A 13,674-nucleotide genomic window follows, 5' to 3' on the forward strand; every position below is an offset into this window, starting at 1 on the left:
TCGTGAAACCTGCACATTTTAGGTTGTATATTGTGTATATATATTGATTTCCCTAGAAGGTTGTTGCTGTTTTTTGCTTGTTCATTTATTCGTTTACTGACCTGCCTGGACCACATTGAGAGAAACCTCTCTCCCTTGCTGTCTTCAGCGGCCGACGCTGTTTTGTTTTTTTTAATTTCTAATTTTCATTTTGAAGCCCGGCTGCTGTGCCCCGGTGCCTGCCTCGCTCAGAGGTCAGCCAGCATCATCAGCTCAGAGGTCATTCCCAACTACCTTGCGGCAGCAAGCCTGCGTCTTATCTGAGACCTGTCTGGGGGCAGCGGAGCACATTCAACGTTCGGCCGCTGCAGCCTGCCAGCGCCTCCTATTGGCTCCCGTGTTTCCTGCCTGCACAGGCCCGACCCCGGGGCCCACCAGGGCTCCATGGCTGGCGCAGGCCCTTCCGGGGGGCGCAGCCCATCTTCGCCATCTCCTAGACCACCAGGGGCCTGCCAGTGCTGCTGGGCACCCATCACCCACTGCCCCCAACTGTCTGACTGCCCTTCCCGGTGGCCGTGCAGCACCCGGTGGCAGCCGCCCTCGCTGCAGACTCCGCCAGTCTCCCGCTGGGGGGGGGGGTGCCGGGGGTGCAGTGGGGCGCCCTGCTTCTCTTCCAAGCTCCAGCTCTCAGAAGCTCCCGGAATCCACATTTCGGAAACACACATTGACCAGGTTGTTCCTTCTGGAAAATCCTCTGGGGCTCTCCTGGGGCTCGGAGGCAGGGATCCTCTGGGCGGTGAGTCAGGGCTCAGCCGTGTACACCCGGGGCAGCCGCCCCTCCCTGCGGAATGTGCCCTGCACTCCTTTGTCCCGAGTCAGTCCCACTGGCTCCGGTTTGTCATTGAAGACCTGCTCAGGTGTGTTCCTCCGACTCCTACTGGGCAGGAATACAAGCCCCGCCCCCCAGCACCCATCCATCCCCATGACAGGCTGTGTTCTCTGTGTGTTCCCGCTGTTGGCAGCCGTAAAGGACCTCCGGGCAGAGAATTGGGGGGAAACGGAATCGATCACAGGCCCACAGATGTTTAAACTGCAGACCTTTTTGGTCCTTAATGTGCCAACACCATGTGACCCTCCAAGAGGAATGACAGGCCCTTCCTGACCCACAGCCCCCTTCCCAAGGGAGCCCCCACAGGGCTCGCGCCCGTGTGAGTCCTGCTGCAGGCCACTGTCCCGTTGCACAGACGGGCAAACCGAGGCCCTGCACACCGGCTGGCGAGCAGCCGAGCAGGATGGTCGGCAGAGCTGCGCTGCGGGCGGGGTGGGGGCAGGCCAGGAACCCTTCCCCAGCCCCCGCATCTGTGGGGCTCCTCTCTGCCCCCCACTTGGAACGAGCTCCCCTCAGGAGTGAAGACACACTGTCCCCCAGCTGGGGCATCGAGGGCGGGACCGAGGACTGCAGATGGGACTGCTGGGACCCGTCCCCTCCGGACTCGGCTGGGTGGGGGGCACAGCGCAGGCTCACGGTGCTTCTCTGTCACTGTCGCAGTCTCTCACACACACCCCAGCTGGCGCGTTCCGGCCACCCTGACCAGCGTTCCCAGACGTTCGTTTCTCCCCAGGCCTGCGCAGGACTGGGGTCAGACACCACCAAGGCTCCTGTCTCCGTGAGCCCTGGATCCCACACTGGCCCTGATGGGCGCTCTCCAAGGCAGGACAGCCTCTGTGGGACGGGGGGTGGGGTGTCTGGGGCCCTACAACCACTTCTGAAACATCACTGTCAGCGCCCTTGTCCTGAAGACCCGCCCCTCCCGCTGTGTGATCCAAGGCTGCTTACTTGGCCTCTCTGGGCCTTGGGTGCCTTGTTTCTGAACCAGCACATCTCCGCACTGGGGCCCTGGGTGCCCCAACCAACTGAGCCACCCTGGGAGGGGCAGAGAGAACTCGAGTTGTTTAAGAGGCCTGGAACCTTTACAAGTGAGCGGATGGTTTGAGCAAAGTGGGAGGGACGAGGAGTCTTCTTTCTGTAGCAGGAACTGTGTCAGGGGATGGGAGGCATGTCTGAATTTTGAAGCAAAAAGGTTTGGACTGGGGTTCCAGGGGCCCCCTGACTTCTCTGGAAAGTCACCCCCGACCAGGGCCCAGCCCGTGCCAGGAGCTCGGCACCCACTCCCTTGGGAACTCTTCTAGGAGCTGAGCCTCGGGGTGGGGGCCCGAGGCTGTCAGCGAGCCTGGGTCCCTGGGCCATTTGGAGATGGCCGGCGAGGGGCTCCACGCAGAGGTCCAGAGGGCACGGACGGAGCCTAGGTGCCGGTTTCCCCGCAGTGCCCTCGTGACTCCATGGTGAACCCGGCTGCCCGCCGGGTTAGCTCCAGCTCTCACCGGTGCTGTGGCCGGCCTGGGTCGGCGCATGGACAGCCCCTGAGTCAGGGCAGTGGGGTGGGGCGGGGACCCGGGAAGTGGGGAGTGAAGGGTCTCACTTAGGACACTCGGCTGGCACCTGGGACGTGGCCCTCTGCCTCATTTGGGCGCATTCCCGAGCCCCGTGTGGCTTCCCCATCTTAGCCTTAAACTGAGGGCGACAGGACCTGCCCTCTGCAGCTGTCCTGGGGGGGCGAGGACTTCGGCCTCCCCTCAGGAGCAGAGTCGGGCCCAGCGTGGGCACAAGTGCCATTCTCGTGACTATCGCTACTGTCACCTGGATCAGTAGAAGCTGTCCCCTCTGAGCAGCCTCCCCTTCCCCAGCCTGGACCCGCCCCTAGTCCCCCCCATGCCTGAGTCCCCCCTGCCCCCCATATCACCGTCTGTTTACTGCGGGTGTCTCCAGTGTGGGACTCCAGGAGCAGCCGGCAGTCCTGTTCCATCTGGGGCTTCGTGCGGGGCTGCTACAGGGGTTTGGGGGGCCAGAGGGAACCCCATGTTCTGTCTTCCCCAAACGTTAGTCCTCTGGGGTCACTGGAGTTAGGGGGCGGCTGTGACAGGGACGTGGGCCTGAGGGCCTTTATCTGATGCAGGGACCTCTGGGGGAAGGAGGGCCCGGTGGCCCCATCCCGGCAGAGGAGGAAGGCCTCCTGCTGCTGTCTTCCTCCGAGGTGCCCAGGTTGCAGCCAGTAGGCGCTCCGTGACATTATGCTGAAATCCGTCTAAAGGTTCAGTGACTGGGGACTCTCTGCTACCTCCACTTCGGCCTGCCAGGCTCTGCCCGGGACAAGACACACCCCCACCCTTTCTCTCTGGTCACCTTGTTCCCAGATGTCCCTCCTTATGCTCCCGGGCTAGCCCTTGGTGGCCCCTGGAGTTGGGACATAAAGCCCCCAGTGCAGGCAGCTCCTGAAGCCTGAGCCCCAGGTGGCTGCTGGAGGAGTGGGTGCCGCCCAGGCTGTGCCAGGGCCTCCTGGGGCCCACATACTGCCCCGAGGGCCCTTCCTGGAGATTCCCAGTGCTAAGTTCTCTCTCCAGGGTCAGGTCTTGAGAGTCTCCCACGGGAAAAACCACCTCCCCAACCCAGCGTACACACTCACACTGTGTCCTAGCCCGGGGTCCGTGGAGTCATTTTGTCAATAAACGCGTCCACCAAGGTGTGGTCTGTCCCCTACAGGGCCTGGCCACAGGCTGGCGGTGCCCCTGTATCCACGTTCCTGGACCGAAGCTGGCCCAGCGTGGTGCTCCGTAAGCGGAAGAAGGAGAGAGATCGGAGGGGAGGAGGAGGCAGGGACAAGGAAGCCAGCCCAGGGTTCCCTAGCCTTGCGGGGTGGGGCCGCTCCCCGACCTCTGGCGGGGCCTGGAGCTTTAGGCGCTCGCTCGGGCGGGTGGGCGCGAGGCTGCCGGCAGGTGGCGCTGCGCCCTCGCCCGCGAGCGCACCCCAGGCGGCGGAGCACGAGTCCCCTCCTCCCGCGCGCGCCCTCCCCTCGCCCGCTCCTTTTTCTGCGTTCTTCGCTCGCGCTCCTCAGCGCCCTCCGACTCTCGCGGCCGCGGTCTCCTTCGCTCGCGCCGCTCGCCGCCCGCCGCCGCCCCTCAGAGACCATGGCGCCCCGGGGGCCCCCGCGCGCCCCTAAGGGCCCCGGCCCGGCCGCCCGAGCTCCGAGCGCCGGAGCCCCGCGGCCGCTGCGCTCCCGGCCGCTCCTGCCGCTGCTGCTGCTGCTGCTGCCGCCGCTGCCGGTCGCCGGCGGGGCGGCGGGGCGCTCCTCCGAGCCCGGGCTCCGGGGTCCCATCGCCCGGCTGACCCGCTCGCTGCCAAGCTCGCTCGCGGGGCGAGCGCTGCCCCGTGGAGGCGAGGACGGACCGGAGCGCGGCGCGGAGCCCAGCGCCCCGGGTCCCGCTCCGAGTACCGGGGAGGACGGAGCTCCCGCCGCGGGCCAGGGGCGCTGGGCGCGGGCGGCTTCGGTGGCCGGAGCGGCTTCGCCGGCGCTCACCAGCTCGTCGTTCGTGCTCAAGGGAGACGCGACACACAACCAGGCGATGGTGCACTGGACAGGCGAGAACAGCAGCGTAAGTGACCTCCGCGCGCCCCGGGGCCGCCTCCCCGCACACCTTGGAATCCCCCACTTCCCGGCCGCCCGGCGGTCGCCGCGGGCTTTCTAGGCTATTTAGGGAAGCGAGTCACCTCGTAGGCCCCCCGTCGGGCTCCGGCTACCGGTTACCCGGGGCGAAGTCCCCAGGTATGTGAGCACCCTGACTCACCTCGGGGACATGTCTACAGATTTCCGGGACCCGGAACCACCTGGGGGCGCCCCCAAAGGCCTCGGTATCACAGGTTTTGGGGGCTGGCGTTGTCTGCAGAGCCTTGGGGACCCTGGCCACCTTGGGGCAGCCCTAGGTCCTATTTAGGATTATCCCCCAACCGGGTGTTGCACCGCGTCCGCCCTCGGCCTCTGCCCTGGCCGCTCAGTGGTGCGTTCTGGGATTTTTGGCTCCAGGACCCTCCCCACATCGGTCTGCCTAGCACCCCGCACAGGGCACCTCCACGGGCTCCAGGGCTTCCTTGGTTAGCTTGGGGTCCGATTCTGGGGTCGCCACTCTCCCTGATTACCCTCGTGTGACCCGGGGCTGCCTGGAGGTCCTGCCACCAGAGGCATCCGGACGCCCCGGGATTCGGGTGTTCTGGCAGAGTCGGGCGCCCCCTGCCCACTCCCTACCAGAGGCTGCAAACTCCCGGCCGCTCCCCACCCCGCAGTCCCTGCCCCTTTAGCTTTGCTCCACCTGGAAGTTCAACACGACACCCCCTTTCCTGAAAGGCCACTTCTGTTGGGGTCCCCCGTGCGTCCTTCCACCAGCGCTGTGGTTCCTACCTGTGCCGGATCTTGCCCCGTGGGTTTTGGTGCTGCGTCTCCAGGCTTGGGGATGGCCTCATACTCACCCCTGGGGACTGCCCTTCGCTGCTCTCCTGGCCCCCACTTCGCAGGATGACTGATGGTCATGCTGGTGCCGGCTCCAGGCAGCCCTCCGGGTTAGCACCCGGGTGGCGGTATCTGCTCTGCCTGTGTGTGTCTGTGTAGCGCTGGTTGTACAGGGAGGAGAGAGGGGAGTCTCTGCTCACTCCTTCCCATCGTTGTTCATGGGGGGTGTCCCCCGTTGGCTGACCCCCCAACTCGCATCCTTGACCACTGCTCCCTAAAATTCTGAGGAGGCAGTTCTGGGCCAGGACCCCGGCATGCTTTGGAAACAGAGGTGTGGGAGTCTGGGTGTGCCCCCCGCCAGGAAAGGGGTGTCACCCTGGGCACTGTGGCACCTTCACCCCCTCCTTGTCCAGCCCGCTGGGCTCCCCCTTGGGGAGGGTTCAGCTGGAGGAGGCAGAGGGTGGATGGGTGAATCATCTGGGGGGGGGGCAGCACCTGATGGGCTTGTTTCTGGTATTTTCCAGCTGGACCAGAAGCCCTGGGGAAGGGGGTGTGCAGCTGACTTGCCCGCCCCCTGACCAGCAGCGGCGGCCTGGGTGCTGAGGGGGTGCTTCCCGGAGGGCGGCAGGCACCCCCTCCCCAGAAGAGCCCGAGGGGCCCCCCCCACCTGCCTCTTAAGAAAGGGGTCTGACTGCAGACGTGCAGCTGGGTCCTGCCCTTCACTGTGCCCTAGTACTGGGGACAAAGCACATCCCACGGGGTGAACTGTGATTTGTAGGGTGCCAGGGCACTGGGGGCCACAACTCAGAGGAACGAACGAGCGGTGGGAGTGGGCCCCGTGGAGCCGGGCAGCGGTGCCACGCCCGCCCCCACCTGCAGAGGCTGCGGGCCCAGCAGCTCACTCTAGTCCCGCTGTCACTTCAGCTTCGTGGAGGGGATGAGGGTGCGAGGGGAGAGAGAGAGAGACTGGGGGGAGCAGGCCAGCCCCCAAAGTGGGACCGGTGCCTCAGGGCTCACTGGCATCTGGCCGCCACCCACGCTCCTCCCTGCACACACCCCTGTCCCTTCTGAGCACAGGGCCTGGGCACCCAGTGGCTTTCTGGGAGAGAGTGAGGAGGGGCTTGGACCAGGGGGCTGGGGTGCTGGGGTTCTGGAGTGGGGTGCTGTCAGAGCGGCCCCCTGGCCTCGATCCTTGGGGACAGTGGCTGGGTTGGGTGACGGGGCTGTTGGCAGGTGAATGCCGGGAGAGGGGACTTGGGGGTGAAGCGGGGATGCTGGCCTTTCCTTGTTGAGGGGCAGGAGGTTCAGAACAGAGGTGAGGTTCTCTTCCAGCCTCCAGGAAACGGCAGGGCAGCGATGCTGCAGGCGTGGCCGGTGGAGAGCAGAGCATCGCCTGGCCCTTAGCGGGGCAGTGAGCAGTGTTGGTGTCTGTGGGTGAGGGAAGGCAGACATCGAGGAAATGCGGAGCCCAGACACGGACCCCCACTCCCGCTCCTCCCCCACCTCCCTTGCGGAAGGAAGGGCGAGTCCAGGGAGGCCGGAGTTCAGGAAGGCAGAGCATCTGGGGGAGAAGTGACCCTGCAGGTTTCCCCCCCACCCAGAACCAGTGGGAGGGTGGGAGGGCTGGAACCATGTGCCCCCGGGTGTCTAGCGCCCTTTGCTTCTCTGTTCACCCCTGGCAGCCCCGGGGCCAAAGATTTCAGCCAGGATTCTGCACTGGGTGTCTCCTCCGCTTCAGTCACCTTCTCCAGGAGGAAACTACCCGGAGGCCAGTTTGCTGAGCAGAACCCTGAACCCCTGAACGAGTTTGTTCCACCCAGTCGGCCCCGGGGGTTGAGACCCCGGAGGTGCACTCGGCAAACCTGAGGAGGGGTTTGCTTTGCCACGTCAGGCCTTGTTCAAAATTTAAAAACAGCAATGACAAGAGGGACAGGCTTTTGAAGGGCTGTGTTAGAGCCCCTGCAAGAAGGAGCCGCAGGGCTCGCTCTGGTGCCCAGGAAGGCCTGGCAGCTGCCACAGGGGACGACTGTGGGTTTCCTGCCGGTGGCTGGGTGTCCTGCCTCCCATGGAGGTGTGGCAGGGGACTTGCGTGGAAGCAAACACTGTCTTCCTGTCTGACGCTGAGCTATAGACACGAAGTCTTATGTGTGAAAGTAACGTTTCACGCAATCAGTCGGCGTTACCTTTGCTGCATCCGAGTGGCTGGGCGGAGGTGCCCTCTGAGGTGGGGGGGCTGCAGGTGGGGGGATCGGAAGGTGGATTCAGAGGGCCGGTCTTTGCCTCTGGGGTCAAGGCCTCAGGGCACCCCAACGAGGCTGTGCCGCGCCCTGTCCCAGTCTTGCCGTTTCTGGGAGTCCTCGGACCGATTGTGGTCATTTTGAGTGAGGCCCACCTGTGTGCCTCCCTCATGGCACTCGAACTCCAACTTGGATGGACTTGAACGTGAGCTTTCGCGACCATGCAGTCAGGCCCAGTTTGTTCAGCTTTGTCGCTGTTCGTCCATCAGCAGGCCGGCACCCCTCCCCCCCGTTCTCCACACTTGCTCCGGGCGTGTCTGCTCTGCCTGTATCCACAGGGTTGAGATGGGGAGAGGAGCCCTGTGCAGACACAATCCTCGCTCGTCCCTGTTGTCTGCTCTGGGACTTGGGGGGACACAGAGGGCTGGGGCACCAATCAGAAGTGCAGAGCTTCAGAAGGTGCGAGCTGGGTCTCGACACCCACCAGCTGTCGAGTCCGCGTGGGCGGGCCTGCCAGCTTCCCAGGGCCGCCACGGCAGCGCACAGCACATCGCGGGCTCAGAGGCTGCAGCCCGGACCAAGGTGTGGGCAGGGCGTCTCCTCCTGAGGCCCCTCGCCTCTGCGTTCAGGTGTCCGTCACCTTCCCAGGTTCTTGCGGGTTGTCCTTCTGTGCAAGTCCGTGTCTGAGTCCCTTCTAACAGGGACATCAGCCAGACCCAGTCAGGGCCAGTATCTTTTACCTCTGTTACCCCCTCAAAGACTCCCCCTCTGAATAGTCATGTTCGGAGGTCCTGGGCGTCAGGACTTGAACGCACGGTTATTTTGGGAGGCCAGTTCAGCCCCTAACACAGGGAGGTGGTCTCAGCTACCTTGGCACACCCCCCCCCCCCCCGGGGCTTAACACTGTGCGGCTCAGAGAGGCCCAGTGCGGCGAGAAGGGGTGGACGGGAGCAGCGGGAGCGGCGAGGGCGCGCGCCGGAGTCGGCTCCTGATGGGTCCCCAGTGAGAGGCTGGCGAGCTCAGGGAGGCAGTGTGGCAGGTTGGTTATTGGTGCCTAATTACATACGCTTCAGAGTCTGCTGGCCTGGGTGTGGACGCTGAGGCCCGGAGAGCTTAGGAGTCCGTGGCCCAGGGTCCCCTAGCTGGGAAGGAGTGGGGCTGGGAGCAGGACCTCAGGCTGCAGGCTCAGAGAGGGTGGCGGTGGCCCGGGCCAGGCCCCCCGATGTGGGCCGGGGGAGAGAAGAGTGGGCCCGAGAGGTCTCTGGGTGGGAGTGGGCAGGATACGTCACTGAAGCCGTGGCACACAGGCAGCCCCCATGGACAGGCCCCGAAAGGCCTTCCTGTAACGCACTTCAGGGTCCTGAACACACAGGTGCGAACCCGGCCACAAAGCTGAGTGGCGGGCTTGCGTCTGCCGGCTGTGGTCACATGACGGCCACTCTGTCCCATTCTCGGAGGACAGCTTGGCGGCTGCAGGGCTCAGTGCCCCCCACTGAGGTCTCCTGCACTGTCCCCAGGGCAGGCCCTGCTTTGGGGGGTGGGCGCAGGCTCACGGGGACTGAGCTATGGCCGCTCAGGGTGCACGTGGTGGGCATCTTCCCAGAGGCTTGTTTGGTGTGGCAGCCTTCCCCAGGTGTGACCAGGGCTGGGTGCCTGTCACGTTTGCTGTCAGGAAGCCGACTGTGCAAGCCCCTGGGGACCCTGGGCCTGGTGGCTGGGTTGAGAATGACGAGAGAGCGGGGCTTGCCTGTGCCATGGGGCAGGTGGCAGTGAATGGAGATGGGATCGGGTGGGTGGGTCTAGGAAAGTCCTGGCATGGAAACCGGCAGAGTCACTCTTAGGAGGACGCCTGCCTGGGTGACCCAGGGTCCTCAGCCTTCTTCCAGTGCCAGGAGAGCCTGCAGGGCATCTGAGAGCCCCAGGTGAGAAGAGGCCTCAGGGTAGGCCGAGAACCAGCTGCTTTCTCTAGGGTCTGTTTGGTGCTGGGGGTCCATCAGAGCCTTGTCCTGGTGAGATGTGTGGTCTGGACGGGAATTCATCATAGACCATCCTGGCATCCTGCGAATCTGTGCTGGGGGAGTCAGGGAGGGCTTCCTGGAGGAGGTGATGATCCGGCAGCCCTGAAGGTCAAGCAGAGTCAGCGTCAGCTGGGCTCTGCGGGAGGTTGGGATGGATGGTGAGAGGATGAAGGCCCAGGGAGAGGGAGGACCTGCAGCAGCCTGGGCAGCGAAAGGACATGGCCATCAATCAGGAGGCCCAGCTCTGAGGCGTGAAGACAGCCTGTTAATAAAGTTGCTGACCACATCGCAGAAACCTCCTTTTACTTTAATAAAGTGGCTATTTAATTTGTGGCTGCGCGAGGGCTCCTGAGAGTATTTTAAAGGGGCCATAAATTAACATCATTCTTCTGCACACCCTTCAGATTAGACGGCAGCCCAGGGCTTGCACGGGTCTTCTTAAGAACAGCCATGATTTTTAATTTTTATTTTATTGTAATTTGTCAGAGGCAGGCTGAGGCTGCCGAGGATGACGTCAGGGAGCCCGGAGCTGGAGTCACAGCGATTAGGAAATGAGCTGGCAGAGTGCCGAGTGTCCCGGCGCCTTTCCGGTTTAGGAAGACTCGAGGGGAGCTTGTAAATTGCCTGCTGTTTGGGGGCCTTGTTGTCCTTGTTTTCTCTCAGCCTCCAGAGGTCAAGTTATTTATAGATTCTCCCCTGTGGCCAGTCCCCCCCTTCCCCCTGCCAGTGCCTGGGTTGTCTGGGTGCTTTATGGGGTGCAGAGGGGTGCTGATGACCGCCGAGCTGTTCCTGCCCCAGGTGCGGATGCCCAGGGAGCGGGAGAACCCCGGCTCTCCCCTGGAGACGGCAGGGCCCCCGCACAGCCGCTGGGACCACGGAGGCCCGAGAGTGGGTCCCCCCCAGCCTGCCCTGGCTCTGGGAACCCTCCGAAAACCTCTCCTGGCTGTAAGCTTGGATCCCGGCAGGGAGAGGGGCCATGTGACCGTGGATGGTCCACAGGGCAGGTGTCCCCCCAAGTGGGCGACCTTGGTCCTGCACACTGACCCAGGTGCAGACCCTGGGATCTTCCCGGCTCTCCCAGCGGCCTGTGGGGACCTGCTGCCCGCCCACAGCAGGTCCCCACAGGGGTGGCCCCCAAACCGCAGACTTTTCAGTCTGTTCTCAACTGCACGGTGATGAGCAACAGCTGGGAGGCCCACCAAGGGTAGGGGGGACATGGTCCCTGGTTAAGCCCCATGGTGGGGACACTTCGCAGAACACAGGCCGCACTGGTCATCTTTATCCCAACTGAGCTCCATGTGTGGTTTTAAAAATTTAATGAGGGTACTCGGACGTGAGCGCTCATCTGGGAACTTAAAGAAGGAAAGATTAAACCCAATGTTCTTTTGAGGTGGAGAAGTTCCCTCTATTTTGCATTTCTGTACCCGTCAGTTACTGTATTTGCACAGAAAATTACAATCATTTAATTAGTTTCTCCTCACACTGGCTTGAAGATCTTAAAATAACAGCACTCGCCTGCCGCAGCCGTTCTCCTGCAAAAGCAGAGAATTTCTTGCAACAGGGAGCTCACCCGCCGGACTCCAGCAGGGCCGGACTCCAGCAGGGCCCGTCTCCTGCTGGGGGAGGGGGCGGGGGCCATCGCGGGGCCACTGCGGGTGCTCAGAGAGAGAGAAGCGAAGTTCAAAGGAAAGCGAGGACAGAGCAGGCGGCTGATTCTGTTCGGATGGCAGGCCGTCCTTCAGAAAGGGGTCGTTTGGTGCTCGTCTCTGAACTGTCGGAAGTAGAGATGCCGCCCCCTCCAGGCTGACCTCCAGGCCTCTGCTTCTCACGTCATTCTCCTCATTCTCTCCGACAGTAACGAGTTCTCCGTAGTCCCCACGGTGCCCCCGAGTCCCGCCAAGGCGGTGAAGGACCGCAGCGCTGGCTGGGCACGAGTCCCGGCTGCGTCCAGCACGTCACTAGTGTTAACCCAAGTGGGTCCCGGGAGCAGCCCTGCAAAGTGGGCGAGATTATCCTCACTGCACCGGCCAGACGGTCAAGTTCAGGAGGAGACTCCCCGGAGTCACACAGCTAAGAGGGTGGGACACGTGCTGTGAGTTCCTTCACTCTCGAGCCGAGTGCTTTTCCTTGTAGTGCGAGAAGTATTTTAATTCTTTTTTCTTTATTATCATTTCTTAATCGTGGGAAAATACAAAAACAGGTTCCCGTCGCTCAGTGTCCAGGCCAGTGGCGGCAGGTGCGTCCCCGGGGGCTGTGCGGCCATCCCCGCCCTCCCCCCACACTGACGTCTGTCCCCCCGAAACGCCCCCCACCCGCCCTGACCCCTGGGACACCGCGCCGCCGCTGTCTGCGTGCGCGACGCCACCTCCTCTGCGGCCTTCGCCTCAGCAGAAGGGCACCGCGCGTGTGCGGCACCACGAAGTCAGCGCACCGACCCTCGCCCCCATCGCGTTCTTCCGCGCCTTAGCGGGCGTCAGCACCCTCGTCCTTTGTGGGCGGAGCCACGTTCCGCTGCGAGGGGCGGAGCCACGTTCAAATGTTTGCCGCCCGCGCCCACGTGGGCGCCCTGGCCTCCGGGCTGTGGGGAGTGACGCTACGTGCGCCTCGGTGTGTGGATACTTGCTCAGGTCCCTGCTTTCACCCGGAGCGGGGTCGCTGGATCCCGTGATAATTCTGTGTTAATTTTTTGATTGACATGGAGCGAGGCAGCCCCAGGAGAGCTCACTGTCAGCGCAGGCTTTGCGCGCCTGCCAGTTCGCTGCCGGCGGGCTCGGAGCGGGACGCCCCCGCGCTAGAGGGGCTCGCTCCGCACCTGGAAAGGGTGTGGCTGAGACGCTGCGTGGGAGTCGCTTTTGTCTCTGTCGTTTTCTAACCCCTGGATTCTGCCACGCGCGACCCACGAGAGGGGCCTGCTGCTTTGGGGCCCAGGAAGGCGGGAGCGTCAGGTGGGCTGTCTGGCCCCCGGGCGCTGCCCGGCCCCTCTGGGCAGAGGAGGAAGTCTGGGGAGCGCAGGCCTTTGCCCAGGGTTGGCAGTTCGCATTTCAAGGTCACACTTCAAGTTCGAGCGTGCGCCGCCTCCTGCCTGATTTTAGGCGCTTGGCCCTGCTGGCCTCTCAGTGCCCAGTAGTCTGCTTTCACTATGTAGAAACAGAGAACTCAGGAAAAATCCTCCATTTTTTCAGATAATGGCATCAGTACCGCTGAACCCATCGGAGCCTGTTTCCCGCCTCAGCGTCGGACTTTCGCGTGGGGCTGCTGAGTGTGTCTCTGGCTTCTGCAGTGGTCAGTTCTCCGTCCGCGATGTGCGGCGGGCCTGGGCCCCAGGGCCCCTGCACCTGGCCTAGGGATTCTCAGCTCTTTCTGTGCCTTGGGACCCTGCCCCACCCCGAGGCTGGAGAAACCCGAGGAACTTTGTCAGAATGTAGTTTTTATTATGAGTATAAACTACAACATACAGGATTAAAAGAAAACCAATTCTGTGGCAATAACGTTACCAAAATGTTACATGAATTTCTTCACTAACACCTCAGGAGCCAGCAGCAGGCAGCGAGAACCACGCGAGTGCAGAAATGACAATCGTGCGAGGTCGGACATGGCCGAGGGACAGGAGAGGGGACGGACAGACAGATCTTGAGGGAGTGATTTCTCTTTCTGGCCATTTCCCGCCAAGTCCCCTAAGAGTGTGGGGTACAAGGGGGGCAGGGCCTTGCCTCTCTGTCTCTGCTGTCCCCAGGGCCTGGTGCTTGGTAGGTGCCCAGTAAACTCAGCCAGGCAGAGTGGGGGGTGAGGGTTGGTTCCCGGGGCTCCCGTTGTCTCAAAGGCCCAGCCCACTTCCTCTCCTGCTGAGGACCTCAGAACGGCCAAAGTGGGGCGCTGCAGGTCCCCCGTCAGTGGGCGGCAGAGTGGGGGCACCTGTGTAGTGGCCGGCTCTCCGAGGCCCTAATGGGTCCAGCCGCTGTGCGGGAAAGCTCCCAGAGAAGGCACCTGCCAGAGAGATGGCCTGGTCTGCTTCCCGCTCGGTGTGTGTGGGGGGGGCGGGCAGGGCCAGCAGGCCATGAGCCCCAGACTCACAGTGGCTGCCCTGCAGCCAGGCCCAGGGGTCCC

The 13,674-nt window shown here is 63.3% G+C and overlaps 1 protein-coding gene across 1 annotated transcript in view; it reads left to right on the forward strand.

Moving 5' to 3' along the window:
* The first annotated feature begins 4,002 nt into the window (after window positions 1-4,002).
* SORCS2 (sortilin related VPS10 domain containing receptor 2) overlaps window positions 4,003-13,674 on the forward strand; it is a 243,354-nt gene continuing 233,682 nt past the window's right edge. The window contains exon 1 of the mRNA XM_037126769.2: window positions 4,003-4,467. Coding sequence (XP_036982664.2) covers window positions 4,003-4,467 — 465 coding nt within the window. The remainder of the gene's footprint in view (window positions 4,468-13,674) is intronic.

The sequence above is a fragment of the Artibeus jamaicensis genome, unplaced genomic scaffold (genome assembly GCF_021234435.1).
Source record: "Artibeus jamaicensis isolate MK-2021 breed Jamaican fruit bat unplaced genomic scaffold, CSHL_Jam_final contig_76, whole genome shotgun sequence".
In the NCBI taxonomy this organism is placed as follows: domain Eukaryota; kingdom Metazoa; phylum Chordata; class Mammalia; order Chiroptera; family Phyllostomidae; genus Artibeus; species Artibeus jamaicensis.